General features: G+C 39.0%; 1 protein-coding gene across 2 annotated transcripts in view; it reads left to right on the top strand.

The window, feature by feature from the left end:
- The first annotated feature begins 2,674 nt into the window (after window positions 1–2,674).
- The window catches only part of UBR2 (ubiquitin protein ligase E3 component n-recognin 2), a 60,278-nt gene continuing 35,386 nt past the window's right edge, over window positions 2,675–27,566 (top strand). Inside the window, exons 1-11 of one of the 2 annotated variants that reach the window (XM_040611735.1) lie at window positions 2,675–2,808; window positions 8,175–8,434; window positions 11,379–11,457; window positions 12,935–13,048; window positions 15,845–15,972; window positions 17,020–17,158; window positions 18,826–18,888; window positions 20,152–20,272; window positions 22,852–22,959; window positions 24,642–24,730; window positions 25,584–25,682. In XM_040611735.1, the coding sequence (XP_040467669.1) occupies window positions 2,731–2,808; window positions 8,175–8,434; window positions 11,379–11,457; window positions 12,935–13,048; window positions 15,845–15,972; window positions 17,020–17,158; window positions 18,826–18,888; window positions 20,152–20,272; window positions 22,852–22,959; window positions 24,642–24,730; window positions 25,584–25,682 (1,278 nt within the window). In that variant the 5' untranslated portion in view covers window positions 2,675–2,730. Of the gene's footprint in view, window positions 2,809–8,174; window positions 8,435–11,378; window positions 11,458–12,934; window positions 13,049–15,844; window positions 15,973–17,019; window positions 17,159–18,825; window positions 18,889–20,151; window positions 20,273–22,851; window positions 22,960–24,641; window positions 24,731–25,410; window positions 25,510–25,583; window positions 25,683–27,566 lie in introns of both variants that reach the window. The other variant, XM_040611736.1, reaches the window with a different exon arrangement.

Here is a 27,566-nt window from a genome sequence, read left to right as displayed (position 1 = left end):
ATTTTTGTAAGCAGGGCGCTTCTTTGGAGCATGCTTTATTGGATGCCTTTTCTCTTTCAAAACAGCTGGGCTTCAGCTTGGCTGCCACTGGTGACTTCTGTTAGACTGGGATCGAGAGGCAGTGTTCTAGTGTGAAAGATCCTGTTTCATTAGTACCTTCTAAAACAGCTTTTAGAAAGGAACCATTATCTCCACTGCCACAATTAATATTTGCTCAATTATGCCTACTCATTTGCATTTTAATGGATGAGACATTTATTAAAAACACTGGAACATAATCAAGTTAATTGACCCTCAGTCAAAGTGCCATTTAGGGGTTTTTTGTTTGTTTTTTTGTTTGTTTGTTTTATTGACAGAGGGAAACAGTGCTTAAACAGATGGGTCAGGAGGCGAAAGAGGTATAGATGGTATCTGCGTCTTTCATGACAATAGTCTGTAGTATTCTGTGGGCTATCTTGTATTTTAAAAGCAAGGTGAGACCAGAAACATATCAGCTAGAGCAGACAAATGCTATAAAGTTTTACTGTTAACACTGTTGAAACATTAAATTCTCCAGATTTCATTTCTCCAATTTCTATCTGATAATAGACCTGGGAAGAGTTAGGTTTTTTGGCAGAAGATAAAGGCAGTCTCCTCAACCTTAATTATTGTTCCTGAATTTGAATAATATCCTTGCTTATGAAGTTAATGGCACAGGCTAAAAGTTATGGAAAGTTCTACCCAAAGTTATAAAAAATGATACCCAGGAAGTTGTCATGCTCATATTGAAATAATGTCTTTGCAGTCGGATTTCTGTTTGGGTCACTCACCTTTCTAGGTAAAAAGAGATGCCTTTCACATTACTAAACCCCAGGATTTTTCTAACATTTTCTTCGTGCAGCCCAGAAGGAGAGACAATTATATCATACAGCTTTCTTTCACCCTCTGCCTTGTTCCAAAGAAGCATCATGTTCTTTCTGCATTTCTTAGGCATCGACAGCACATGAATGAGAAACAGCATGGGCTTTACTGATCTTCTAAGGAATATATAATTATTTTCTGTGTTCTAAGAACGATTACTCAAAAAGTGGCAAATGATATAAAAATAAATACAATAAAAATACATAGCCTGCATATTTTAAGGGTAAAATCAGACAAAAGGAAGTTACCCTTATTCTTAGCCTGTTAGGAGGTAAAATTAATATTCTAAAGGCCATCTTTTTCCCATTCTGTGATTCCCACATAGCGCTGGCTAAACCCAATTTTCTCAGCTCTTACAATCAGTCTTTCCAGACATGTATCTTCCCTTCATCTCAAAATTCCCCAGAACTCCCAAGCACAGCGTGTAAGTAAATGCAATGATTTATAAACCCTTGAGGTTTCAGAAACGAGTGCCGATATAGTATGACGAACGCGTGAGCGTGCGCTACTGCCCCCTGATGCAAAGAACGTTACATCTCTTTGAGAGCAGCCAGGCAATGGCGTGCGGCCCACATTCTTATATTAACATATGGCCATAGATGTATTTGTTACTTCTTGGACAGATATAAGATAATGTATCTCCCTTCGATAATTCTGTATTTAAAATATTAGCTGAGGGGACAATGAGGAAGGAAGAAGAGAGAAATGAGACAAGAAAAGGCAAAGCCCAACTGTGCATACCTCCTGTGAGAACATTTAAAAATTGTTAAGGAACATAAGATGTGAACTAGAAGTTGCTTTCAAGGCACAGTTTTGTTCTAAGTTAGTACTGCTTGGCAAAGGTAACATTTATGGCCATCTTCGGCCCGTGCTTCAGGCAATTACAACTCAGGTTTGTCTTTCCTGCCTGTTTATTCCCCCTCCCATGCACCGCCTAGACTTGGGAGTGTAAATTGTCTGGAGCAGAGACTTCTTCCTCAGCAGGATTTGCCGGGGTAGGCTCCTGTAGGGTGGGTCCTTATCTCTGTGGAGGCCGACAGAGGGTGCGAGGTGGAAATAATATTTAGCTCATGCATGATGCTTGAGTCCACACAGAAATTTCCAGCAGGCAAAGGAAGGTGTGGTACAAAGCCCAGCAGGCGCTTGGGCGGCCCAGCTGTCATTGCAACGGTGCAGTGCCAATGGGCAGAGCAGCCCCTGGGTACAACAGTGGCACAACAGGTTTTTGAGAAGACATTGTAAGAAGCAGAGCCTGTATGAACTAAATGGAGCAGGGTTACTGAGGATCATCGTTTGCTGGCTTTGTTGGTGGTGAGGTTCTTCTGGAGCTGCAAACCTGGAGCTCTACTGGGATAGGCCAGGCTGAGCTGCTACTGTGCTACAGCTTGAGCGGCACACGGTCCCTGTGGGAAGTGGGGGTGGAGGGCGGCAGAGCAACAGCGTTTATACCCTCTCCCCTTTGTAACATTTGCCCGAAAGCTGTAGTTGCCCGATTCACGTCGTTCAGGTTTTTTTCCTTCTCACCCACGCCGGGTGCCGGGGCCTCCCGGGGGCTCCCAGAGCCCCCCCCGCCCTCACGGGCCCGGCTTTAGCGGCAAGGCCGGAGGTGCCCCGGTCCCGGGCATCCCCTCACGCCGAAGGAGGCGGGAGGGGCGAAGGACGGCGAGAGGGCGGCGGCGGGCAGACCACAACTCCCAGAGTGCCCCGCGAGCGGTGACGGGGCGGGCGGGGGCGGGCCGGAAGTGGGTTCCCCGGGCTGAGCGGCCGGCCGGGCCCGGTTCCGGGCGTCCTTGCCTCGGCGGCGGCGGCGGCGCGGGGGGCGGAGAGAAGATGGCGGCGGACTTGGAGGCGGAGGTGCAGGCTATTGACAAGAGCCTGCTGGAGTGCTCCGCCGAGGAGATCGCCGTGGTGAGGCGGCGGGCGCGGGGAGGAAGGGCGAGAAGAACTCGGGGCGGGGACGGAGCGGGGGCTCGCGAGGCCGGCGGGCGGCACCGGCCTGCCCGGCCGGCGGCGGGGCCGGGAGGGCCGGGGGCCGTTCCTGGGCCCGGGACCAGGCTGCGGCCGGGGCGGGGGGGCGGGCAGGCTGTCCGTGAGGGGGTGTCGCCGCCCGGGCGGGCCGCAGGGGCACCCCTGGGCGGCAGCGGGCGCCGGTGCCCGGCCGTAGCCCGCTGTTGTCGCCAGTGTCGCTGTTGCGGTAGCCGAAATGGATGGCAGCGAGCAGCCGGCTTTTCCTGTTGTTCCGGCTGGCGCAGGTGGCTCCCCGCACGCCGCCGGGACGCGGTCACCGCCTGCCCGGGGCGGCCGCTCCTCCCCGCCGCTCGGGGGCTCGGCGGGGGCAGCGGGGCCGCGGCTCGGTGTGTTCGTTCCGTCCTCTGCTGCTTCCTCGCCTCCTCCAGAGAGCCGGGCTCGGTTCTCCGGCCTCGCCTGCTGCCTTTCGCATCTCCTCGTCCAGAGAAGACCCCCATCCCCTTGCTGGTTTAGGTGGATGCGTGACCCCAAATATGCTCGTTAGCGCTGAAGTTTCATTACAGGGTTCTTCCGTTCTTCCCAGTATTTAAGATGCAGTTCTAGCAAAAGCTTGCGCTAGTTAAGCCCAGGACTATTGGAATGGGACGTTTGTAGAGGAAACATTGGTAAAATCAGTGTAATATTTGAGCAATCTGCTTTTGCTTATATACTTTTCCTGCTTTTATGAAGAGTAGTTTTAAGGGAACTGAAGTCTTGAGGGTAAAGTTTTCAGATAAATTTTTATTTCTGGCATAAATGCCAGATCTCATAGACGCTTGTGCCTTTAAGGAACTGGATTTATACATTAAAATACTGGGACAGCACCTGGGACTGCTTGTGTGTGTATCTGTAGGGTAAAACCTGAAAGAGCTGGCTGTGTGTGTGTTGATGAGAATTATATTGTCTGCTTTCCAAAAGAAAATAAGACAATGTTGTAATTCACATTATTCTCAGATTGTGCTGGTGTACCTACAGTGCAGTCGAAGGTATGATTAGATGGGCAAATATTCATAGTTAGCTATGTCATAGCTAGTTTAGCTCCAGGATTAGTCTTCCCTCCCCCTCAACAGCAAACCCAGTAATTCCACCAAACACTTCATAAAGTAGTCCAAACAGCCCAGACTACCTTGTCTGCCTGAGTAACAAATGTGGGGTTTTTTTGGGGTCACACTGTAGGTAGCCCCCAGGCAAACGTGCTCCAAGTGGAACACATTTAGGAATTCACTATAGGTACAACTTTAACTTTAGTCAGTTCTTTCTCATTTTTACAATTCTGAAATCTATTGCTCTCAAATCTACAGTGCACTATCAGCTAAATGCTGCTGGCACTGCCTGATTGTATATGTAAACAACATACTTGGGTTTTAGTGTTGTTTTTTCTCCTTCCTTTGCCTATAGCATTACTTTGTTGATAGCACAATATTAACAAAACAAGTGCCAGTCCAAAGATATAGTTACAGCAGTTTATGCTTCAGTTTCTCATTGCAACAACTTAACGATAAACTGCCAAAGAACAGCGATCAAAAGAATAAATTATCTGTAACAGAACATGAGCCTACGTTGCTCAAATACAAGTATCTATTTGTGTAGCTAAGAAAAACATAAATTCTACCTTTTAGCTTTTGAAACAGTAAACTGAGTTCTTTTGTGGCTTATTTGTATTATATATTTTGTTCTAGTATCTCTTAGATGTGGATTTGTTAGAAACCCTGATGGCCCGTTAGATATTTACTTACATAAAATGTTGTTGGATCAATTTTCTGTTGATGTTTTTGGTTTTGTTTTGTTGGGGTTTCTTTGTTTTTTTTTCCCAGGGCAGTCAAAAATTGCTGCAGGAGAATAAGTCTGAGGGAGGAGGAAGTGAAGAGGCATACACTTCCCTTTTTAATAAAAACCTCTCCTGGGAGAGCTAAACATTAGATTTTCTTACATATGACTTCAGGTTAGATGATAGACAAATACTAACTGAAGACCTGCCTAAATACAAAATGTTTTTTTTACAGAACAAATTCCAAAGTTTTGAGTAGTTTTGCTGGAGTTCAGTGCCTCCCAGGTAGTGATTTAGAAAGGCAGCACAACATATGTTTGCATATTTATATATATCTAGTAAAAATTTGACATGCGTAACAGTACTTAGTGCTTTTCTGATAGCTCTTGGAGTGACATCTGTTTCTGTGTCCTAGTAGGTTGTACTTCCTTCTGATACTCTTTTAGCCAGGATCTGATTTTCAAAACTATATGCACAGTTTTGTGTATAGAACTGGCTCTGCAAAGAGTTGTAGGTGTGATGATGTTCAGTGTTGCCACACCTAACTTTCAGGCAAGTACTCCCAGGATTTTGGGGATGGGAAAACCATTTACTCGAGGAACAAGAATTTTCTCTGGTTAGGTATTTGTCTGAGCTTGTAGCATAGCTAATATGCACTGTGTATTTTCTAGATAGAAATTAGTAATGTACTGCTGAATCAAAAGGCTGAAATTAAAGGTATTTTGCTGAGAAAAATGCAGGCATAGTAACTAATATATGCCCTAGAAAATAATCTAAAAATTCTTTTACTAATTGGAAAGGAGAGGAAAAGATTAATGAACTAGGAAGAAAAACCAAATCAAATTCTTAGTAATGAAAACTTTACTTTTTTCATTTTTGTGTGGTACTTTTTGAGTCCTGGTGGGAATGGTGAGATTATCTATATGTTTCTTGATTGTTGGATAAAGCTTTTTGGCAACCTTTTCCCATGGACTTTCTTGGAAAAAATCTGGGCTTTGACTATCAAAGCTAGATAAATACAGAAAGATTGAGTGTATTGATTATGATTTTAAGAAGTCAAATTTAGCAAAAGAGAAGTGAAGAAAGCATATTATTTACGAAGAGCTGTACTGACAAATAAGGGTTATTTAATATGAAGTTCTGCTTTAGAAAACGTAGTCTAGAAAATGAAAATACTATGATGTATTTTTAAAAAGGGCAAAAATGCAGCAGTTCTTAAATGGTACAAATACTCTGCTGACTCTGTATGTCTGTATCCTGAAGAACTTACTACAACTGTGTTGTCTCAAACAAGTTCTTTAGAGTAAGTCATAAATAATTCAGAGTAAATCAAGTTTTAAGATTTGGTTACCAAACGCATTTATTTTGGTATAATTAATTCTTGGTTTTCATGTACAGTTTTAGGTTGATTCTAAATTCTTTGAAGTTGCCAGAGGGTATCTGGTTGTCATACTTAGAGTGAGAAACGGCATACTAAGGCTGTTTATGTAACAGAGGATTTAATCAGTGCATGCTTGCAGTACGCGCTTGCTCCTGTTTGTTTATTATAAAAACCTTGCAGCCTTAATTTACAGTTTAAATCTTTATAAAATTGTGATCCACAAGGCAGAAATAAAACAAATGTTGTCCTAGGGGATTTTTTTTTACTTTGTGTATGTATACAAGGGGAAAAAAAGAAACCTAGAAAGAGCTGTGAGTTTTTCAGTGGCTTATAGCAGGTACAGTGGTTTGGCTTTTAAATGCTCTGTCAACATTGTTTTTTACAACTGATTAAGAGAATTGTGGTGGGTTGACCCTGGCTGGACACCAGGTGCCCACCAAAAGCTGCTTTAGTGCTCCTCACCTTAGCTGGGCAGGGGAGAGAACATATATTCAAAGGCTCGTGGGTTGAGATGAGGACAGGGAGATCATGCAGTGATTACTGTCGCAGGCAAGACAAACTTGACCTGGGGAAATTTGGTTTCATTTATTACCAATCAAATCAGTGTAGGATAATAAGAAATAAAACTGAATCTTAAAAACACCTTCCCCCCACCCCTCCCTCCTTTCCATGCCCAGGTTTACTCCTGAATTCTCTACATCCCCTCCAGCGGTGCAGAGGGACAGAGAGCAGGGGCTGCTGTCAGTTCATCACACGCTGTCTCTGCTGCACCTTCCTCCTCAGGGGGAGGGTCCTCACACTCTGCCCCTGCTCCAGCCTGGGGTCCCTCCCACAGGAGACAGTCCTCCATGAACTTCTCCTACATGGGTCCTTCCCAGGGGCCACGGTTCTTCACAAACCGCCCCACGGGGGTCCCTCCCACGGGGCGCCGTCCTTCAGGAGCAGACCGCTCCAGCGTGGGTCCCTGCAGGGTCACAAGCCCTGCCAGCAACCCTGCTCCAGCCTGGGCTCCTCTCTGCATGGGGCCACGGGTCCTGCCAGGAGCCTGCTCCAGCGTGGGCTTCCCACGGGGTCACAGCCTCCTTTGGGCATCCCCTGCCCTGGCGTGGGGTCCTCCCCGGCTGCAGGTGGGGATCTGCTCCCGCTGACCTCCATGGGCTGAGGGCACAGCCTGCCCCACCGTGGGCTCCACCGCGGGCTGCCGGGGCATCTCTGCGCCGGTGCCTGGAGCCCCTCCTGCCCCCCATCCTGCACTGACCTGGGGGGCTGCAGAGCGGTTGCTCTTGCATATTCTCAGTCCTGGCTGCAGTTGCTCAGTTGTTTGGTTTTTTTACTCCTTAAATACATTATCCCAGAGGTGCTACCAGCCTTGGCCAGCTGTGGGTCTGTGGGAGCTGGCTGGCCTTGGCTTTATCAGACACAGGGGAAGCAACTTCTCACAGAAGCCACCCTTGTATCCCCCTGCTACCAAAGCCCTGGCATGCAAACTTTATACAAGAATTCATGGATCTAACACCACACTTGAAATAGCAATTCAGAGAAGTTATTTTGGTGGTGGGAGATTTCCCGCCCCCCCCCCCCCCCCCCCCCCCTTTTCATAAGTAATTTGTTGAAATTAAATGAGAGGAGGACTGTTACCTAATGCTGTGTTTGCCATTCTTGTGCTTTTTGTCTTTGCCTGTTCCTTGCCAACTCCAGTTTTTTGGTGCTGCTCTGTGTCCCCAGCTGGCAGCATCAGCCTGCACTCCAGAGAAATGCAATCAGCACAATCTAGGGCTTATCCTAAAAGTCACAGCTAATGTTGGGATATTTCACTTGTCATGCATCCTGGAGGAAAATTTTTAAAAATATGGTCTTTCAAATCTTGTGGTTTTGAAAAGCATTTTGTGTGTCAAAAGGATAAAATTTGCAAGCAGAATATCAAATTATTCCATTCTGAATGTCTTTCTTCTGAGATTGTCTAGATTTAGCACTTAGAAGGAAGCATGGCTTTCTAGTTTTGCAATACCATTTCAGGTTTTTGATTTAGCAATAAAAAAATTCATCTTGATGGTTAGAACTATGTTTGGTATTTTTATTAATGATCAATTTGTGTTCTCATTCCTTTTAATTTAAAAGAAATGGCTGCAAGCAAATGACCTTCAGAAAGAAGTATACCAGCATCTGGCCTATTATGTACCAAAAATTTACTGCAGGGGTCCTAACCCTGCCCCACAGAGAGAAGACATGCTGGCACAACACGTTTTGCTGGGACCGATGGAATGGTATCTTTGTGGCGAAGATCCTGCATTTGGTTTTCCAAAGCTTGAGCAAGCGAACAAACCTTCCCATCTTTGTGGCCGTGTTTTTAAAGTGGGAGAGCCGACTTATTCTTGCAGGTAGTTCAACCATTGTGAAGTATTTATAATCTGAAGTCATGAACGGTTTTTGATAAGAATATTCTGGCCTAATGAAAAGTTAATACCCAAATGTATTTTTAAAGTAATCTTGCAGTATTGCATGACAGGTGGGGCCAGGGCAAAATTAATGTGCTATGGATTTGTAAATGAAAAAATATTAATTACTATAATGTAGAGTGTTTTCTGCACAAAAGAAAAGATAAAGAAAATGGGGGGTGAACTGTGTGATTTAAGGGCATTAATCAGAAGTAGGGGGTCAGATGTATGCATGTGTAATGCAGGTGTTTAATTCCTGTATATTAGACCTCTTTCCATGACCTGATAAACCCGTCTATTGAATGCTAAAACAGGCGTACCAGCTTCTTGTTCCTTCCCTACCTTTATCTCTAGATCTCTCTGAAAATACCTTTTTACCTGAAAGAGGACAGGAAATTACTAACCAATTACAAGTATTTAAAAAATCTGCAGTTTTAAGCTAGTGTGTTAGCTAGCTGTGTACTCATCATGTTCTCGTTCCTGAACCATCTGTAGTTGAGTTTGTACTTTCTCTCACACAGATTCTTCTTGTTTTGTATGGTTCCTACCACTCTCTTGGACACTTGAACACTTGGTGGGGTGATGGGGGAAGGGAACATCTGTCTTATTCTGAGGGTTTATTTTTCTGGTTTTCCATCTCTTTCATTTACAAGGAGAGGATGGTTATAGAAGAATTTACTGTCTAGTGCTCTCCTTTTCTGGAAAGATGGTACTTTATTGGCCTTACTGAAGTTCTGATTCAGGGCAGACTTGAGACACTTAACTCGGCAAGCTGCCTCTTCTGCATTTCTATTTCAACGATCAGCTAGAATAGGTAGTTTTGCAAATATTTTGAGACATGTTATTTGGAGGTGGATGGGATTAAACTGATGGGTACTTTAGATACTTTCAACCACTAAGAAAACTCCATTTCCTCTCAGGTGTTCTTAGGGTCTTCCTTCATACCTGTGAAAAAGTGGAGAGATCTGTGTAGGGAGACTGAAGATTATCAGAGGCTATAAAAAGGATTTCCGTGAAATCTGGTCCTAAAAAACCAAACCGCAGAACTAGTGTTTTAAGTCAAATCGCATTGTAGCCTAGAAGTAATTGTTAATGTAAGTGTTAATGATCAGATACTCTTCAAATGGACTAATGAAAACGGTGGGACTTCTGTTAGTTTGTACTGAATGCTTGATTTTTCAAGAGAAACAACCCAGTATCTAAAGTATATCCTTGCAAATACTGTCAGTTGTGATGAAAACATAGAAAGATGCAATCCATTGGTGTAGGATTTAGAGAATGAATGTACTGTTCATACTCAGGGTCTTTCTTTCAGTAGAAAAAATTATTTGAACACAGCAATATAATCATAATGTCATTAAGATTAGAAAGGGTCCAATCTTCAGCTCAAGTCAGGATCAGCAGTGAATACAAAACATTTTTTGCTGTTGCTGCTGTGAAGATGGAGTCTCTCATCTTTTGATTAGGTATTGAACGTAGCTATAAACCCATTAATGTTTCCTGTTGTGTGTTAATTATTTTCTTTGACTTATAGCTGATAATGAAGAATAATGAGAGTTTAAATTAAACTTTTGTGGGATACAGAAAGTAATTGTTTTCTGAGTCCATGACATACATTAAAAGCAGTAGCTTTTCTGTCCAGTTGTGAAACTTAAAGGTTTGCCTCTGGTTTAGGTATAAGCACTCTTACTTCTTGGCAGATGGTACTGGGTTTGTAAGTACATTGCCACACATTTAGAGCTCTGAAGAATCGATACCCAATATTGTAGAACTGATCTACCCAATCCTGTAGGCATATTGTTGCAACAAGTGGTTTTGATTTTTTTTAAGAATTAAAAGAAAAACCATGAACATAAATTATTCTGAAACAGAAGAGCTTTGTATAAGTTTGCTTTGCCATTTTCACCTTTAATGGCTCCTGTGGAGAAAACAAATGTGAAAATGGTTCTTTATGCATAGTTAGGCATGATTGCCAGATTATCTTTCAGTGATCACCTGATTTAATTTATTTGCTGAAATGAAATTAAGAGAATTCTTGGTAATAATATTTCGTAAGATTGCTGGTATTTTGTTTTGAACAAAGTTCTTTCTCTGAATTCTTGTTTTCATAATAACCATCATAAGGCATTCATTCTCTTGGTAGTTATTTTTACATTGCAAAACCTGGCTCCTTTAATCTGGAGGTGCCTTGAAGTCAGTTGCATTACACAAGTTCATGTGTTTTCAGTATTTCTCAGGGAGACACTTAATGTAAATCATAATCCTCTCATTCATTTGTTTAGCCCCTTTTGAGAGAAATACTACTTCTCTCTAATATAGCAGTGCTTGTAGACAGGACCTTATTACGGTCTCTTATCTCCTGGTTGACAAAATTGTAATCTTGGACCTCTTCAGTGAGCTTGTAGGGCTAAACTTAGAAGCAGAGGTTTGATCTAATCTGTTGTGTGCTGTTTTTCTTCCCAGTGTTCAGTGAAAAAGATGTCTTCTCTGATTGCTGGAGACTGTAGATTGTTAATGCTGTACTTGAGAGAACTTGCTTGAGTTTATACCGTTTACCTGTCTGTACTGTGTTCTATAATTCATCTGTTTACTTGCTTATATACTTCTCTCACCTCTTGAAGGCAATGGCTATGTTGCCCAAATATACATGCTACCCAGACAATATTTTAAAGCCTCCTCTGTTATAAAATTTTTTTTCTCCTTCATTTGTTTCCCTTTCCTTGGAAGCCATCCCTTTTGTCTTTCAGAAGAATGTATATATTAGTCATAAGGTTCATATTGGTGATATTTGAAAACTACCTGCTGTAAAATGTGTAATTAAAGGAAAAACTACTTGTTTAATGCTTCCCTTTTTCTTTTTTTGTGTGTGTTTTGTTGCTGTTTTCAGAGACTGTGCGGTTGACCCAACTTGTGTGTTATGCATGGAGTGCTTTCTTGGAAGCATTCATAGAGAGCACCGATACAGGGTTAGTAATACTGCTGGAATATAGGGTGTAGTCATTTATAATTTTTTATGTGTATGAAACTCCTTGTTTAAAGTTTAAGAATGTATACATAATTTTAAAATGGTGGATGAACACAAGGTTTGAATTATGTCTGAAATAATCTCACAAGTACTTGAGTGTTTTGATCTGTGTACATTCTGAAACTTAACACTTCTGAAATATTAAGCAATTAAATTCTATGCACAAGAGTTAAGTTTACAAATGTATGTTATTTTTAGCATGTGCTCTTTAGTGAATTTTACGGCATTAGAGCTGGTTTTGTACTTGCTTTGACCTTGATGTTTGATTTTAAAAAATATTAAAATCCTTAATTAAGAAACCATTTTTATTTACAATTTGCTTCATTTAAACAGCTGAATTATCAAATTCTGTACAATAGCAGGATTTTTGCTTGTTTTTAAACATAAAGTTAAAACAGAAAATAAAACTGTAGATGCTGGTTTTTAGTAATATACTGTTATTAGTAGTACAGATTAGTTAAAAAATCCCTGCAAACAAAACCAAGGGGGCCTTGGTGTGTTTTTAAACTAAGAAGCTAAGTGAAAATTACCAGTGCAGCCTTTCTGTAAATCTGTGTTTGACAATACTGCACTGCTGTTAATGTAAATCTGATCACTGCATGGTTATAGTGACCACTAAGATTTTTTTGGGGGGGGGAACCCCAAACACAACAAGTTGCCACAAGAAAGCCAACCCAATTTGCTGATATCATTATACTTGTATGTAGGTTTTGGTTGGCAAGCTTAGTGAATTAACAAGTCTAGGTGATGTCCAGAAGTGTAATTTTGTTGATACAGGTACTTCCTACAGTATGTACAGAACGGATCTATATGCCAAAAATAGGTGAAAGAATTCTATGGATCAGCTAATAGTTGTGGTTCAAAAAGAGTATCATTACACTTAACTAAATTGGTCTTAGCTGTAGAAAAAATTTTATTAAAACAGTGTAAACATAACAGTTTTCCAGTACTTTTCTCTGTGATTAGTAAGACTTACGTAAACAATTTAAGTGTTGCCTGTAAATTCCTTCTACTGTAAACAAGGTATCTTTTTCTCTCTGTGTAATAGTCCTGTATGAAACAGTTTAGCTTTGTTCAGATTAGAAATGTGAGAATCTGAGATAGTACAGATGGCTTTGCAAGTAATAGATTCTGAAAAACTGAAAACCAGGAAAAACCCACAGCCTTCAGGTGGGGCAGAATGTGGGTGTTTGAAGGTTGGGGTTTTTTTTCCTTTTCTTTTGGCACATGCAGGCTGATGAAGTAGATGAGCTTTCAGCTGTCATGGAAGTGCAGACATGGTTTCACTGTGCTATTTTAACAGGGTACTGGCTAGATCATGCTTTTGTAGTTCAGCTATAACGACTCATTTCTGAATTTGCGTGTATGTATATGAATATTCAGATGAACTGTTGGTTCATTTTTTAAAATAATTTCAGATGACAACATCAGGTGGAGGAGGTTTCTGTGACTGTGGTGATACAGAAGCTTGGAAGGAAGGTCCTTACTGTCAAAAGCATGAACTTAACACTTCAGAGACTGCAGAAGAAGAGGTAGTAATGATTGAGGCGGCATGTTTCAAAACACTGTTATCTCTGTGTGTGTTTATATATGTATAAATCATTCATATGAGGTTATTTTTGGTCTTGTATACCATGCATGGGAGATGGGAAGAAATTTAGTAGTAATATTTGAACCACACTATGTTAGACAAAGTTAACGTCGAATTTAAGGAGTTCTTTAGAATGACATTTTCCACTTGAAGGCTATATCTCCATTTGTATGCTCTCGGTCGCCTCTGCAGCTTTAGTTCTGTTTCTTTGTTTTTCTGTCTTACTCTGAAAGGTGAAGGGAGTCTGCCATGTGAAAAAAAACCCTGTACATAATCATGTGCATGAAGAAGCCAAATTAAGCTGTCTGTGCAACATATGTTCCGATTCTTACCAAAGTAAAGTGCACAGATTTTTTAAATCAAAATAGCTTGCTGTTACAGGAAATCCATAATGGAGATGTAATAAGATAGAGGTCTATAAAATCTTGTTTGGTATGGAGAAAGTAAATAGAGAACATATCTTCACCATTTCTCATAGCATAACTACTTGGACATGCTAAATGCAAAGAGACATACTACTTATTACAGTATGAACTCAAGCTGTTGGACTAACTGTTACAAAGCACCATTGTTAAAAGTTTATATAGTTCAAAAGGAAATTTAACATGTTTGGAGGGGAAAAAATGATCAATGGCCATTTAAAATTGCAGGTACCATCTTTGGTGTGGGAAGTATTAGCGTCTTGAGTTGCTGGAGACCTAGAGGAGCATTCTCTCTTTTTCTTATACTCTTCACTTAGTATTGTTACTTCATCTCGGGGATGTGAGTGGCTAGTTGAGCTTCTGGTTTAACCCTTCGTGTATGTTCTTATGTAATTAATTTGTGTGAGATTTTTTTTGAAGGGAAAACATAAGGCAAATTTTTGTAGTAATTTTGCTGATGTGATGGTTTAAGTGAAGCAACTGTAACTGTATTTGCAGTCGCAGTGGTCCTTCTCTCACTATTTCAGCCCTAAGGCTAGCACTTCTGCATGGACTCACCACTTGATCTACATGCCAGTTTGCCTTAGCCAGCAACCTTAGAAAACTCTTGTTCTGAAATCTTGGGTGGACTGCTACTTCTGTGTCCAAAGATACTCACACAGTGAGTGTGACTGACAGAAACATCAGGGCTTTGTGTTTCTTCCCCGTGAGCGATGGGGATTGAGATCTATTACGTTATGCGGTGTTGTGTTCAGGGTAGGCCAAGGATTGTTTGAGAATTATTGGAGTTTGTTTCCTGCCTTGCCCAGATGTGTGTCTGTGTTGAAGGTGCTGGGAACAGAGGCAGTGCTGCTGCTTAAGGTTTGCCTTTGCTTTTGGTGACTGATAGTTCTCCGTACCCTAGAAAAGTTTTAAATGAAGCCAAAAAAGAGAAATGGCAGTTAGTAACATTCCTGAAAAGTTTCCAAATATTCCCAAAGAATCTTGGGGAGAAACTTAGTACAGGTGAATTGCTGACTGTCAAGGGCCTCCTGCAGGTAACACAGACTTAAGTTCTGAAAAGTTTATTGTGGTGATTTTTATACAAATAAACTGCAGCGAAACACAGAATTTGGTATTGGGTAATCCTAAAGCAGAGATTGGGCTACTGTTAGGTATTTTAATTGGCAAGCAATTACACATACTTCAAAATATCAAATGACAAGTTGAGTCAGTGACCCAAGGTATAGTATATGTCTAGGTGACTGGCAGGGCACGTAGTGTTCCCTTTCGAGCTTTATAGAACAGGGACTACTTGTTCTGAACATCAAAAATGTGAAATAGTAGAAGAAGAATCCTTTCAGAGAAGAAGTTTTAATATTTTCTGTTAACAAACAAATCCCTTGAAACGGATTGGAAGGAGATGGCAGTGGTACCTGTACTACCTGATTGGGAGTCGGTGGTGGTTCTCATTTACTGCTCCAAAAAGTAGTCAGTTTGACTTTGCAGGCTGAGGCAGCACTCCTCTTTCTCCCCCTCTTCATCTCAGTTCCCCCACCTGCAGCAGCAGCCATTCTGCTCTGGCAGAGAGAGGAGGATGAGTTTATAGTGGCTGTTGCAGATGTCAAATGGAGGGTACCCTGGAGAGTGCGGAATGGGCCCAAGTGGGTACGTGTTCCATATAAAAAAGGGCAACAGCTGTCTGAACAAGGCTGAGACACGGGCAGATCATCATGAAATACATAGTTACATTTAGGCATTTAATTATCTATATACCACAACAATTAAGAGACATGCATCATAAATCATGATCCCAGTGTCCTGGATGTTGTATAAGCTTGGATAGGTAAGACTGTCTCTAAATGTGTGCTACATATAAAACAAGGCAGTAGATGCATAGTTATTTGTATTCTGCAGTTTACTAATACTGGTAAGTGGAACAAAAGATACAGTGATTTCCAATTATGTTTTTGAAGGCATCGCGGAAAAAACAGATTTTAATACACCTTAGGTTAAAAGTTCTTCAGAAGAACTATCTTTGAAGGTATGCAGAAGTGGGAACAATGAAAACGGAGAAGTGTGTGAAAATTTAAGTGGGTGACCAGAGGCGAGTTAACATTTAGATGTTGAATGTGAGATTACTGCTTTGATGATTGTCAGTGAAGAACTGGGAAAACAGGATGATTATTGACTCTGTTCCTTTTAAATGTAAAATCATTTAATGAAAGACGTCATTAAAGATGCTTACATTGTCTTTGACAGAGAGGTGCAAATTTGACGATTTCTGCTTTGAATGTCATTTAATTTCTCAATTGCTATTTATATTTATTTTCCAGGATCCTCTTGTGCACTTACCAGAAGATATGGTGGCAAGAGCTTATAATATTTTTGCCATCACATTTAAATACGCAGTAGATATATTAACTTGGGAAAAGGAAAATGAATTGCCTGGCTTAGAAATGATGTAAGTATAGTGTTTGTCTTCTACCTTTTAAAGGCCTGCAGATAATTACAATAGAAAATGCAAATTCTGATTTTAAGTATCTTTTCTGCCTTTCCTAAAACTGGCATGATTTTTTTCTAGACAATGGACTAAAACAATTTCAGTAGATTTGGTTTTCTCATATTTTTTACATTTTTGATTATACAGCCCGCTTCTCTCCATAGCAATGATGAAACAATGTCCTTATTATACCTTAATTTTCTTAGTATTGAAAAGGAAGTATTAGTAAAATACAATACTGTGAAATAAGTGGCAGGTTAATTTCTTATGGTCAAAGTTACTGAAATTCTGATGGTAAAAGTATTTTGTACTTTTAGTGATCCACTTATTACAGATCAGACAGAATGTTCAGGTGTACTGCGGCATTGTAGTTATGGACTCATTTGTGACATCTTGTTAGTATCTTACTTTATGTTGTGTAAGTAAGAATGCTGTGTAAATAAATGATGGGAATCAAAAGATTGCACTGAATCTATGTAAGCGTAGTAAGTTGTGGGTTTGAGGATTGTGAAGTTTGGAATTTTTAAGAGACTGCCAAGTTTTTGTTGTCTGATGGACCTTTAAGCAATACTGGGGAAACAGATGTGGCGAAATTATGCCAAGACTGGTGAAATCTCAAAGAAGCTGTGAGGGAATGTATTGAGCACAGCTGCACTGGAAGGAAATGTGTTTTCCATAGTAGGAAACTATTAATTCATAATCAACAAATGTTCAAAAATAATATTTAGACTTAAGTATTGTCTTAAGATTTTGGACTTTAAAATAAAAAAAGACTATTGTCTTTTGTCATTTTGGACTTAATTTTGCAGGAAAGATGCACATTCCTATAAAAGTTAGGGGTGGTCAGTCCTTCTCAAATAAATTGCAGAGATATGTTCCATATAGCAAAGGAAGCCCAGGCTTGGATTCCCTGCTTGGTGGAAAACTTGGTGAAACTACAAGTTGACTTTTATTTTGTTTTTTAATTACATTACTTGGATTTATATAAATTCAATTCTTGCTTTGAAGTGAGAAGAATGACACTTACTACTGCATGTTGTTCAATGATGAAGTCCATACCTATGAACAAGTTATTTATACTCTTCAGAAGGCTGTCAACTGCACGCAGAAAGAAGCTATTGGTTTTGCAACAACAGTAGACAGAGATGTAAGTACATTAATTGCTAGAACTTTTAATTATACTTACCCTAATGTTTACTATATATGACTATACTTACTGTAGTTTGTTTTCCCAAAGGCTGTGGGTAACGTGACTAAGCCCTGTGTGTCAGGCCACTCTAAAACTTCTTAACTCATTGGCCAATCCAACCCAGATCTAATATTGAATATATGTTTCAGTGTAACCATATTCCAGTAAGTCTTGTGAGTGTAGATAGCAGGGTGTCTCTCAATCCTCTGTCAAGGACAGGCAGCAGCTTTAGCTCATCCTTTGTTGCACACCAGGGAGCTGATGTTGAAGAAGCCCCTATATGTGCTCCAAGCGTGCAAAATGTTTCTCAAAGAAACACCAGTCAACACCATCAACAGCCAGTGAGGGATAAAATCCCTTATTGACTGCTTTTGTTTCAGTGCTTATGGAACTATTTGTGGATTTTTTAAAATTTAATATTATTTTTCATAATTGTCAGATGATAATTGCAGGAAGAGGTAAAGCATTTCATACAGTGTTTAGAAAGAACAATGAGTTCAGAATCACTACATGCTGAATATAATTTTAACTAATATGTCAGTCCCATAAGCACTGTCAGCTGTGCTTGTATTGTGGCTTGTGTGCATTTTTTTAAGAAAGGGACACTTTCTAGGGACAGCTTCATTTTGTTATTGGTGCTGTGAGGCTGTTAAGCAGATGCTGTGAAAATGAGCTTCCTTTTATATGGTTTTGTTGTCTCATGTCTGGGGGGGGGAGGAAGTCTCTTCCAAAATGGCAATGAGAGTTTCATTTTGGGTTGTTAAAGTCCTTCAGGAAGCTCAGTGGAAACGGAAATATAACCACTGTATATTACTTAACACTGACCTAGATTTTCAGTTTGTGTTATCACTACTGTACTTCTGTGATAGACAGGAATCTTTTGGTTACTGATGATTCCTGAAGATGTGCTGACTTGAGCACGTGCTGCATATTGTAGCATGTGCTTTGGAGATTTTCCCTTACTGTTGATCCCTGTCCTACTTCTAAATATGTATGTTAATGCATATATACATATGCATGTGTGTATGTATGTAAAAGACATGAGAAGGTTATGCCTGAAACAAGATTTGGCATCACACCAGATCTAAAATCTCAGTAAGCTATTCTGTTGATAATACACTATAAATTGAATCAACTATCTATTTTAATTTATGTATTGACAGTGCAGAAAGACTGGAAACGTTTTGAAATAAACCAAGTGCTTTAGATGTATGTTTAGAAATCCAATTACCTTTTAATATCTACTTTTTTAAAAGTATAGACATGTCTGAAATATCTTAAATTCTACCAAAATCATCAATGCATTAGTACTGAAGGTAAGTTTTCAGTATTTTAAATAAAAGAAGTGTGATGGTTACATCTTAAAAACAGTATTATACACAGAAAACTTGATATGAGGTAACTGCTTATGTGATGTAATTTTATTTTCTTTTAAAAAGTACAGGGTGCATTTTGGAAATGCAAGTATGTAACTATATACGGTACTTCAAAAAGGAAACTAACATGAAAGAGTGGTCAGTGTGCATCTGAAACTTTTACTGTATTGTTTATGCTAATGTAAACCACAGCATTTGAACTTCTTGTTTAGAAGTTGGTGGTAATGTTACTCCTTTATAAATTTGAAGGGACGTAGGTCTGTTCGATATGGAGACTTTCAGTACTGTGATCAAGCAAAATCAGTAATAGTGGTAAGTAATAGTGGTAAGTAATATCATGTACATACTTGCCTCATCTTGAGCAAAAAGAGGCTTTGCTGTGAAGTTTTGTGATACTGCTACCATAATGGCTGTTTATATTTTAATAATACACAGTGTTGGAGATATTATTTACAATATGCACAGTAGACATTTCAAAATTTCAAAATTCACCTTTATGCTGGTTTTTTTTTGGTTTGTTTTTTTTTTTTTTCCCCTACTATGGACAGCCTTGCACCATTTTCTAGAAAGGAGTTCCTAGGCTACTTTTCCTTTCAGAAAACAAAAGTTTGATCAGGAACTTCAAGTGTAGTATTTTAGAATTGCATGTCACTTCAGATCAGTGAAGTTAAACTATCTTTAGTTTTTCTCCTACAGTATGAAGTTGTGTCTTTCATAGTCACAACTATGGAAATTGCTATTGATTGAATCCAAGTGTGAAACTACAAATACACTTTCATTTTTCACGTGTGTGTTTAGATGTGTGTATATATATTCATAATATCTATATATTTCAAGATTCTTCCATGTAAGAACATGGAAATAATATTTTCTAGTTAATTTTTCTTAACTACTGCAGTGCAGTACTTAATCACATGAAATAAATAGTTCATGTATAATGCCGCTACGACTGAAAAACAAATACTGCAAGTAGAGTTACCAACCTTTAATTGTTTAAGGTATTTCGAAGACATTAACACATCTTTAAAGATAAAGTTGTGCAGTATTTCTAACTTGCCACCTATGCAGGCAAAGAAGAAACAGCTGTTACATGTAATGTCTATTAAGGTTTCCATCACCGAGATAAGGGGAAATGCTTTCTTTTTTTAACTGTGTGTTTAATTTGTATTTTTAAAAATAGTCGGTGGACAATCGGTTTCTTCCCTTGGTGGGCTGTGTGATTTCCATGTCATGTTGTGAAGAGCAAATGTGCATAGCTGTCTTAGGTTGCACGTGGGACTGCTTATCAATAAAATGCAGCAGATCAGCGTGTACATTGATAAGAGGCCAAAAGTGGAAAATGAAGTGGCCTAAATATGTTGATACTGCGTAATAAGGTCCTTCAAATATTAATAGGGCAAACAAAGTTTAGACTTTCTTGGGTTTTTTCCTTCCTTAAGGAGGTGTTAGCAATTAGAATATGAATTAATATTATAAATTATTGAAAACAATCATAGGAATGCTGTGTTTCTGCACAGAAATATATGCAGTCCTCACTTAAATATACATTACTTCCTTTTTCCTTTTCTTTTAAAGAGAAATACCAGTCGTCAGACAAAGCCATTGAAAGTACAAGTTATGCATTCATCTATTGTTGCCCATCAGAGCTTTGGTCTGAAGCTCCTAACTTGGCTTGGCAGTGTTATTGGATATTCAGGTGGGCAAACTTGAACTTTTTGAGATAACTTGCGGAGCATTTGTGAGGCAAACTGAATTTCTGAAGCAATTTCGTCTACTTATTTCAGATATGTTATATATATATATATATAAGGGAAAGCTATTAATAACTTGTCAAACTTCATGCTATTTTCTCTTGCTGGAGTGCTGTTCTGAGTTCTGACTGCCATATGAAATCTTACTTCACAGTCTCGGATGCTGTTGTCTGTTTAGTTGCTGCTGAACAGAAGCTGAGAATCGCTGTCAAATGCTGTATGCCAATAAGCTATTTTTCAGTACCTAGTCCCTAGATGCAGTAAGCTGAAAATAACCTGATTAGATAAAACAAAATTATTCAGAAGTAATTTGATCAATGATGATGAAAGTGATTGCTTCAGGTTTTTTGCTAAGTAGAACAGAGGAAATGCAAGGATCTGTGGAGGTTTTTGGGTAAGTATAGAAGCCAACGAAGCATTAATCAGACATTTAGAAAGAGGTTTCTTCAAAGGAGTCAAGATGCATGGTATCATATTTATGGGAAGGCTCAGTGTTTGAGTTTGTTCTTCCTTTGTCCTGATGAATCATAAGGTTGTGAAGATGTGGCACATGAGGGGAAATACAAGGAAAATGTGTCAAACTACTGATACGTAGAAGTGTAGGTACAGTCCCCAATGCACTTTGTGTTCTGTGTATCTGTAAATGTTAACAGGAATTATTAGCAAAGCACACTCAGCTATAGTATTGCATGTATGTTTTATATAGGTGCAAGATTTCTTCAGAAATTGTATGTTTTATTAGACTGATAGTTAAAAAAGTAGCCAAGATTTCAGGCACAGGATCTCTGTATCATTTTGGTTTTTTTGAAAGATAAGTAGTCTATGTTTGTGTAAGTTAGTTTTTAAAGTTATGTAAATCAAACTTTTGAAAAGTTACGGTAGCAGTTTGTGCAACTATTTGCCAGTGTTGCTGGCAAATAATAGGTATTAATAGAAGGGAGAGTCATGAAGAACTTTAATTTCTGAGATGAATTTTCCTTTCAGTGTAACCTGTAGGCAGGTGCTGTCTTTCTCATGTTCTTTAAGCTCATTTTTGTGCCATGTCATTTGTGCCAGGTGCCAAAGTCACTAATTTTCAGCACTAAGTTACCGTTGCAAAAAAAACCCCACCTGAATATGTTAGTTTGTGTGTGTGTAGTGTTTCTGAAATTCTGCAGAGTTCATTTCATTAAATGTAGTGGCCTTTATGATTCAGAAGCACAAAAATAATGTTTGACAGGAAGCAGTATGGGTACGTTTTGTCTGTGACCTACGTGCTTCGTTATTTGAAGTGCCTTACACCGCTTGGGTTGCAGTCTTGCAGTATACTCTGCAGTCTGGTTTTGTGAAATATACTTCTGAAAAAGTTGGTTTCCCTTAGCTTTTTGACAAACACACCCAAACATCTAGATTCTGCTCAGTCTTTTATACAGCCTGTTACCGTTCATCTGTAATGTGGGCTGATGGAGTTACGCTGGTGGTTACACTTAAATGTCCCTGACCAAAGAGCAGTTGGCAGGTGGAGGGGGTTTTCTGCTGTGCCGAAAAGTTAGGTTGGAGGATTGCTGTGAAATGAGTGTCAAACTTTTGTCAGTGAATAAAGGGAAAAACCTTACTATGGAACTTTATCACAAGCTTCACTACCACATCCATTTTAGCAAATGTAATTTCTTCAGCAATAAGCACGTGTTTGTCATTATTTGAACAATGCAGTAGTTCCCATTAATTTTTTACCCTTCATAACCCTGGTTGGAATTGAACTCTGCAAGGCAAAAAAACCCCAACCCCAAACTGCTATAGGAGTTCAGACTGTATAGAACTGCACCGTGCAGTGCATGGTATGATACACCTGGTGCTAATCCACTGACAGCTCTGCCTGGGAAGCTGAGATGGCTGAGTGGCATGCAGCAATAAGGGCTCGTGTGTCACTCATGTAGTTGTGTTAGTTACTATACGTTACCTGCAGTGCAGAGCTAGGTGGAACATGGTTAATATGAGCATTCCTGTGTTGTGTTCTGTTGCAGATGCAGGCTTTTCTGCAAGCATATCATAACTTGCATGTTCATATAATAATTACTGCTTTCCATTAGAAAAAAAATATGTAGATAGGCTTTAATAGCAACAAAGAAGTGTAAACAAAAAACTCATCTATGAGTGTATGAGTCGTTTCATGTATGAATTATATTTTCCTTCTGATAGGACTCTAAACAGGAAAAATATAACGTGGAAAAATAGCCTGCTGTATAATTATTTCTTAATAAGCCAGCAGCACTTTTAAGAAACACATTTTTATTTGATAACCTTGAAACAAATCATTGTGTTTGGCAATTTTCACAAGGTTCCTAATGTTCCATAAGGTTAGCCTGAAGCTTGCAAGGTATAAAATATTTATGTTTCTGTCAGCAAAGTATGAGCAGTGTTACTCATTTGTCAAGGAAAAGAGGGCCCTATGGCTTCTACTGTGTCTTATGAAAATCCCAGTATGTCAAAATAATGTACAAGGTTTTCTTAAGCTATAACTAACATATAATTTCTCTTCATTTAGATGGTCTTCGTCGAATATTGTGCCAGGTTGGTTTACAGGAGGGGCCAGATGGTGAAAATTCTTCTCTTGTGGATAAGCTGATGCTATATGATTCTAAACTGTGGAAAGGTGAGTTTTCTCAAACTTCTGGAAAATACTAAAGAATGCCATGCATAAAAGTTTTCCCTTTATTGTATTTGCTAATGTTTGATCATTTTTGCTGTGGTATATTATGGATAGAATTGCTTGATTTGTTATAGTCTGTCCCTTCATGATGCACTCCAAATATATTGAAGACATATAAGGAAGATAGAAGGAGACCATTTGGAGATGGGTTTGGTTTTAGATCTCATTTTTCAAAGTAGTCTGAAACTAAGGCTGACTTGAATATGCAGATGGCAGTGATAGTTAAGGGAAATGGAGTAAACATTGATTTGGGGGTTGTCTGCTTTATAGGATGTCAGCATCTATAGCTTACCTACCAAAATGCCTCATTTTAAGGGATAAGGCAGAGGTTTTCTGCATTGACTTGTGTTTATGTTCATGATATATTCTGAAGTGTTCGTTCTGAGAACATTCAGGAAAAATGACTGTTCTGTTATTTTAGAACCCTTAAATTTTTTAAAACCTAATTGACATAATGGGATTGGCTAGAAAGTTGTCATTTTGAGGAAGTGGAGGTGGCTAATTTCTTTTCTGTTACGGATTTTATGTCTGATTTGGTACTGTGAAAGGGTGTGTAAGGCCAGATGTAAGAAAGAGAAGCACAAAGAAAAGGCAGAGAATGATGCAATATATATGTCCTTTCCTTATTTAAATATGAAGATAGTATTTTGAAGATTGCTACCCTCCTCCAGTATCTTTTGTTGTTTTTCAGTTCTGAGGTACCAGTATTCTAGTGAGTAGTTACATCTCTTTGTGGTCTGTTTTGGGAACTTCTTGAAGCAGCAATAAAAGAAGTAAGATGGAAAGTGGATGTAGTATGGAGAAAATTATTCTTCTAGGTTATGTTTATCTAATGCCTTTATCTTGTGTGAATGAGTTCCTGGCACTCCAAATTTATTTTTTTTTCCTAACAATAAATTTTATCTAAAAGGTACTGCTTTGTGGACTGTTACATTTTTAATACAGTTTTTTTGGGGATAATGTCTTTCATATAAGCAAGGAGTGACTTTTAAATTTCTATTTCAACATTGGTATTTCTCTACTTTTTTATCCGTTCCATAACTACTCTGCATTAATGAAATAGAATAATGGTGTTTGACTTAAAAATAACCCATGGAAAGAAATGGTACATACATGCATATGTTTCCAAGCTACATACAGTCAATTCTCATTCGTATTGATAATATTTTCTGGGATGCTGCTCAGATAGACTAGAAATTCAGAGAGCTAAACTGGTTATTTTGCAGAGTTGCTTACAGCTAGCAAAATTTATTGCAGTTCCGGCTTCTCATAATAGTATGTTTTGGGGGGTTTTTTTCCCTCCCTGGGCCATCCAAATGCTATGTTTACCCTGAGGAGGAATAGAGTTCTGTTCTTGTTTGCCTGACTTGCCTTATATTTGAAGGTTTATGTTCTTATTCAACAGCTCTGTGTTATCTTATGCAGGAGTAATAAATAATGCCACTTGAAGAATTTTGTTTTATGTATTCTTCTTCATCCTTTGCTACCATCTGACAGACTTAAAGCAGCTTCTGCTCCGAGATGCACACTTAGCTCATTCTGTAAAAGTTTACTTTTGTAAATGTTTCCATAATATGTTGATAGAAAATAGTGACATGCAATATTTCATTCATTTTTCTTGACAGGAGCTAGAAATGTGTATCACCAGTTATTCATGAGCAGTCTACTTATGGATTTGAAATACAAGAAACTTTTTGCTATCCGCTTTGCAAGAGTAAGTGTCTTTCTTACAAAGAGCCATATAAATGCTTGAACTGTCTAGCGAGGAGAGTTTAGTTAGCATACAGTGCTTCAAATGAACTGTTACCCAGAATTTTTTTCCTTTTTTTTTTTTTTTGGAAGCGAAAAGTTGAAATGAAATGCTGACTACCTTATTTCTGTCTTCAAAATATTAGTTATAATGGTATCTCATCTCCTGGGAAGAAAATGAGCTTTCCAGGCTCCCCAGAACTAAAGCAGTTCACATGTTTTTGTCTTCACCGTCAACTGTGCAGGCTATCACTTCTTAAGAGCTTATTGCTTCTCATTATTGAGGTGTAAGCTGTGACAGCACTACTCAGAAATAGTGCTGAAATTCAGTTACGCTGATTAGTATTTCTGCAGTAACTAGTATTTGAAATGCTTTAAATCAGCAGTGCAAAATTCTGCTCACTCTGCTGAAGACAATTTTTTTGAGTAGAAAATAAAGTATTAGCCTTTGTTGTGAGAATGAGAGTGAGTAGATCTCACGTGTGAGCAGATTAAATTGTCATGTGCTTTGTACAAAATATCTATATAATAATCTGTAAGAGCTATTCTTCCCTTTATCGTGGCATTAAAGTTTCCCAGAGCAGACATTTAAATTAAAAAATCAGGTCAGTGTGGATTAGAGGTGAATTTCCCCTTGTTGTTTAGAATTACCGGCAGTTGCAGAGAGATTATATGGAGGATGATCACGAACGGGCAGTATCGGTGGCTGCTCTGTCTGTCCAACTCTTCACTGTACCTACTCTGGTGAGTAGTGCCTGTCTTTCTTTTAAAAACTGATAGTTGGCACTCCTTGCCTTTTTTTGCCTCCTTCTTAATAGAACTATGAGCGATTGCAGAGTGATTTTATGAAAGATGACCACGACAGAGAGTTCTCAATTGCTGACCTCTCGATACAGATATTCACAGTGCCTTCTCTTGTAAGTACTGAAAGACCAAAAAAGGAAATCTTTATTTGTTAAAAGCCACTCAAGGTTCTTGAATCAAGGCTGCAGATATCTTTAATGTTACTGTGGAAATGCAGGGTGCTGCTGCTGCACAGCAGTCAGGCTGTTTACATGCATTGCTGTGGGTTTAGGAGTTAAAGCATTCGCATTGTACAGTTTGAGTATGACTTCCCAGAGTGGGCTGGGTGTTTTTGGTTTTTCTTTTTACGTTTGTCTTTTACTTTTTTTAGAAAGATACTTAAATGTTTATTTAAACACACACACGTAACATTTAAATTCCTCATCATGCTGAGCCACAGTTTCTGTTTGTAGAAATCTATGTTATGGTTTGCATATCATCGTTTCAGGGCATACTGTTTTGGTACAGTTTTATAAATAATCCACTTCATGGTAATTTTCCAGTCAATACAAGTGCAAGAAAGAATTGTCTCATGATACTCCCTACTTCCTTTGGTGCTTCTGGACTTGGACAATGCCTTCTTTCAGGTTTCCAGTTAATTTTTGTTCCAGTGCTTCAGCCACTGTTACTTCTCCCAGCTCACTAACTCTGCTGGTCTTTCACCAGATTATCCTTGTTTGGGAAACTTCTTCTTTTCCTCCGGTCTCCAAATAAGTCTTGATTTGTCTAGTTCGTAATACAAGCAAAGACAAGTTTGGAGCTGTACTGGAAATAAGTCTGATGTTCACAGATAGAATTGTTTAAAAAATGAATGCTTCTGTATCCTTCCAAATTTAATCAGCTGAATTCAGCTCTAAAAATCCGTAGTAGCATGGTAGTCATGATACTGAGCAAAGGTGTTTTTCAGTTTTGTAGTGGTGGATGTTATTCATGGGAATTCAATAGGACCTCAGGATTTTGTTTCCATGGTTCAGGGCAGTATTGTGTTACCTTTTTTAATTTTGAAACTGTCAATAAGAATGTTGCCAATATTTAGACTTACAGTTAGACTTAACCTATTACTGTTATTCAGATGGTTGTTTTATTATTTTTTCATTTGGCAAATGGAGTGGTGGAATAAGTGCATTAATACATTAATTTTTTTTAAGATGTAATTTCAGACATTTCCTTGGAGGAGAATAATTACAGTGTCCCTTTTGTGTGTTTTCTATTTCAAAACCGTGCAAAAAAAGTAAAGCAAATTGGTTTTGGCTGTTTTGTAGAAGGATGGAATAGACTGATAATGTGCAAGTAATTATAATAAGATCCTACCATATAAATTAAGAATTATTTTGTATATATTTAGAGCCATTCATTCTTTACTGAATGAGGAAGTGGAAGAATGTAAAACCACCCCACTGCCCCCCAGTAACATTTTCAAACTGATCTTAGTAATTTAAGAGTTTGAGCTCTCACGTAACTGAGGTTTTTTTTTTGGTTTGAGGGAGGACTGATGGTTGTGTTCATGGTGATTTTTTGGGGGAAAATGTTAACTATTAGATAATATTTTTTTCCCCTTGCAGTAGCATTTTAGAAACTGTATTTTGCAATATTATTAGCAACTGTAGAACCCAGAAGCTGTAGTCAACAACCACAGTGTTGTTAAGGTAGAGCAGAGTGGCCAGTCTTCTTGAATCTACCAGTCACATAATAAAATCCTCATGAGGTCTGAGAACTGCAAGACTCATCCCATTTTCCTTTGAGAACCAACAGAATGGGGGAGTTCTGGAAGAGCTCACAAGTAGGACGTGGAAGTAACTTCTTAGTGCCCCCTACTCTGTTGTGGGGTTGTATTAGGTTATGTTGGGCATGGGAGATGATTTTCATCAGACTTTGCAATGCCTGTTGATTTTGTTTCCTATAACACATAGATGTATGTAGTAGCCTTTGAGGAGGATCATAAGTCTTTTCACGTAATT

Source organism: Falco naumanni, chromosome 12 (assembly GCF_017639655.2).
Source record: "Falco naumanni isolate bFalNau1 chromosome 12, bFalNau1.pat, whole genome shotgun sequence".
Classification (NCBI taxonomy): Eukaryota; Metazoa; Chordata; class Aves; order Falconiformes; family Falconidae; genus Falco; species Falco naumanni.
This window is presented reverse-complemented; position numbering and strand designations above follow the sequence as displayed.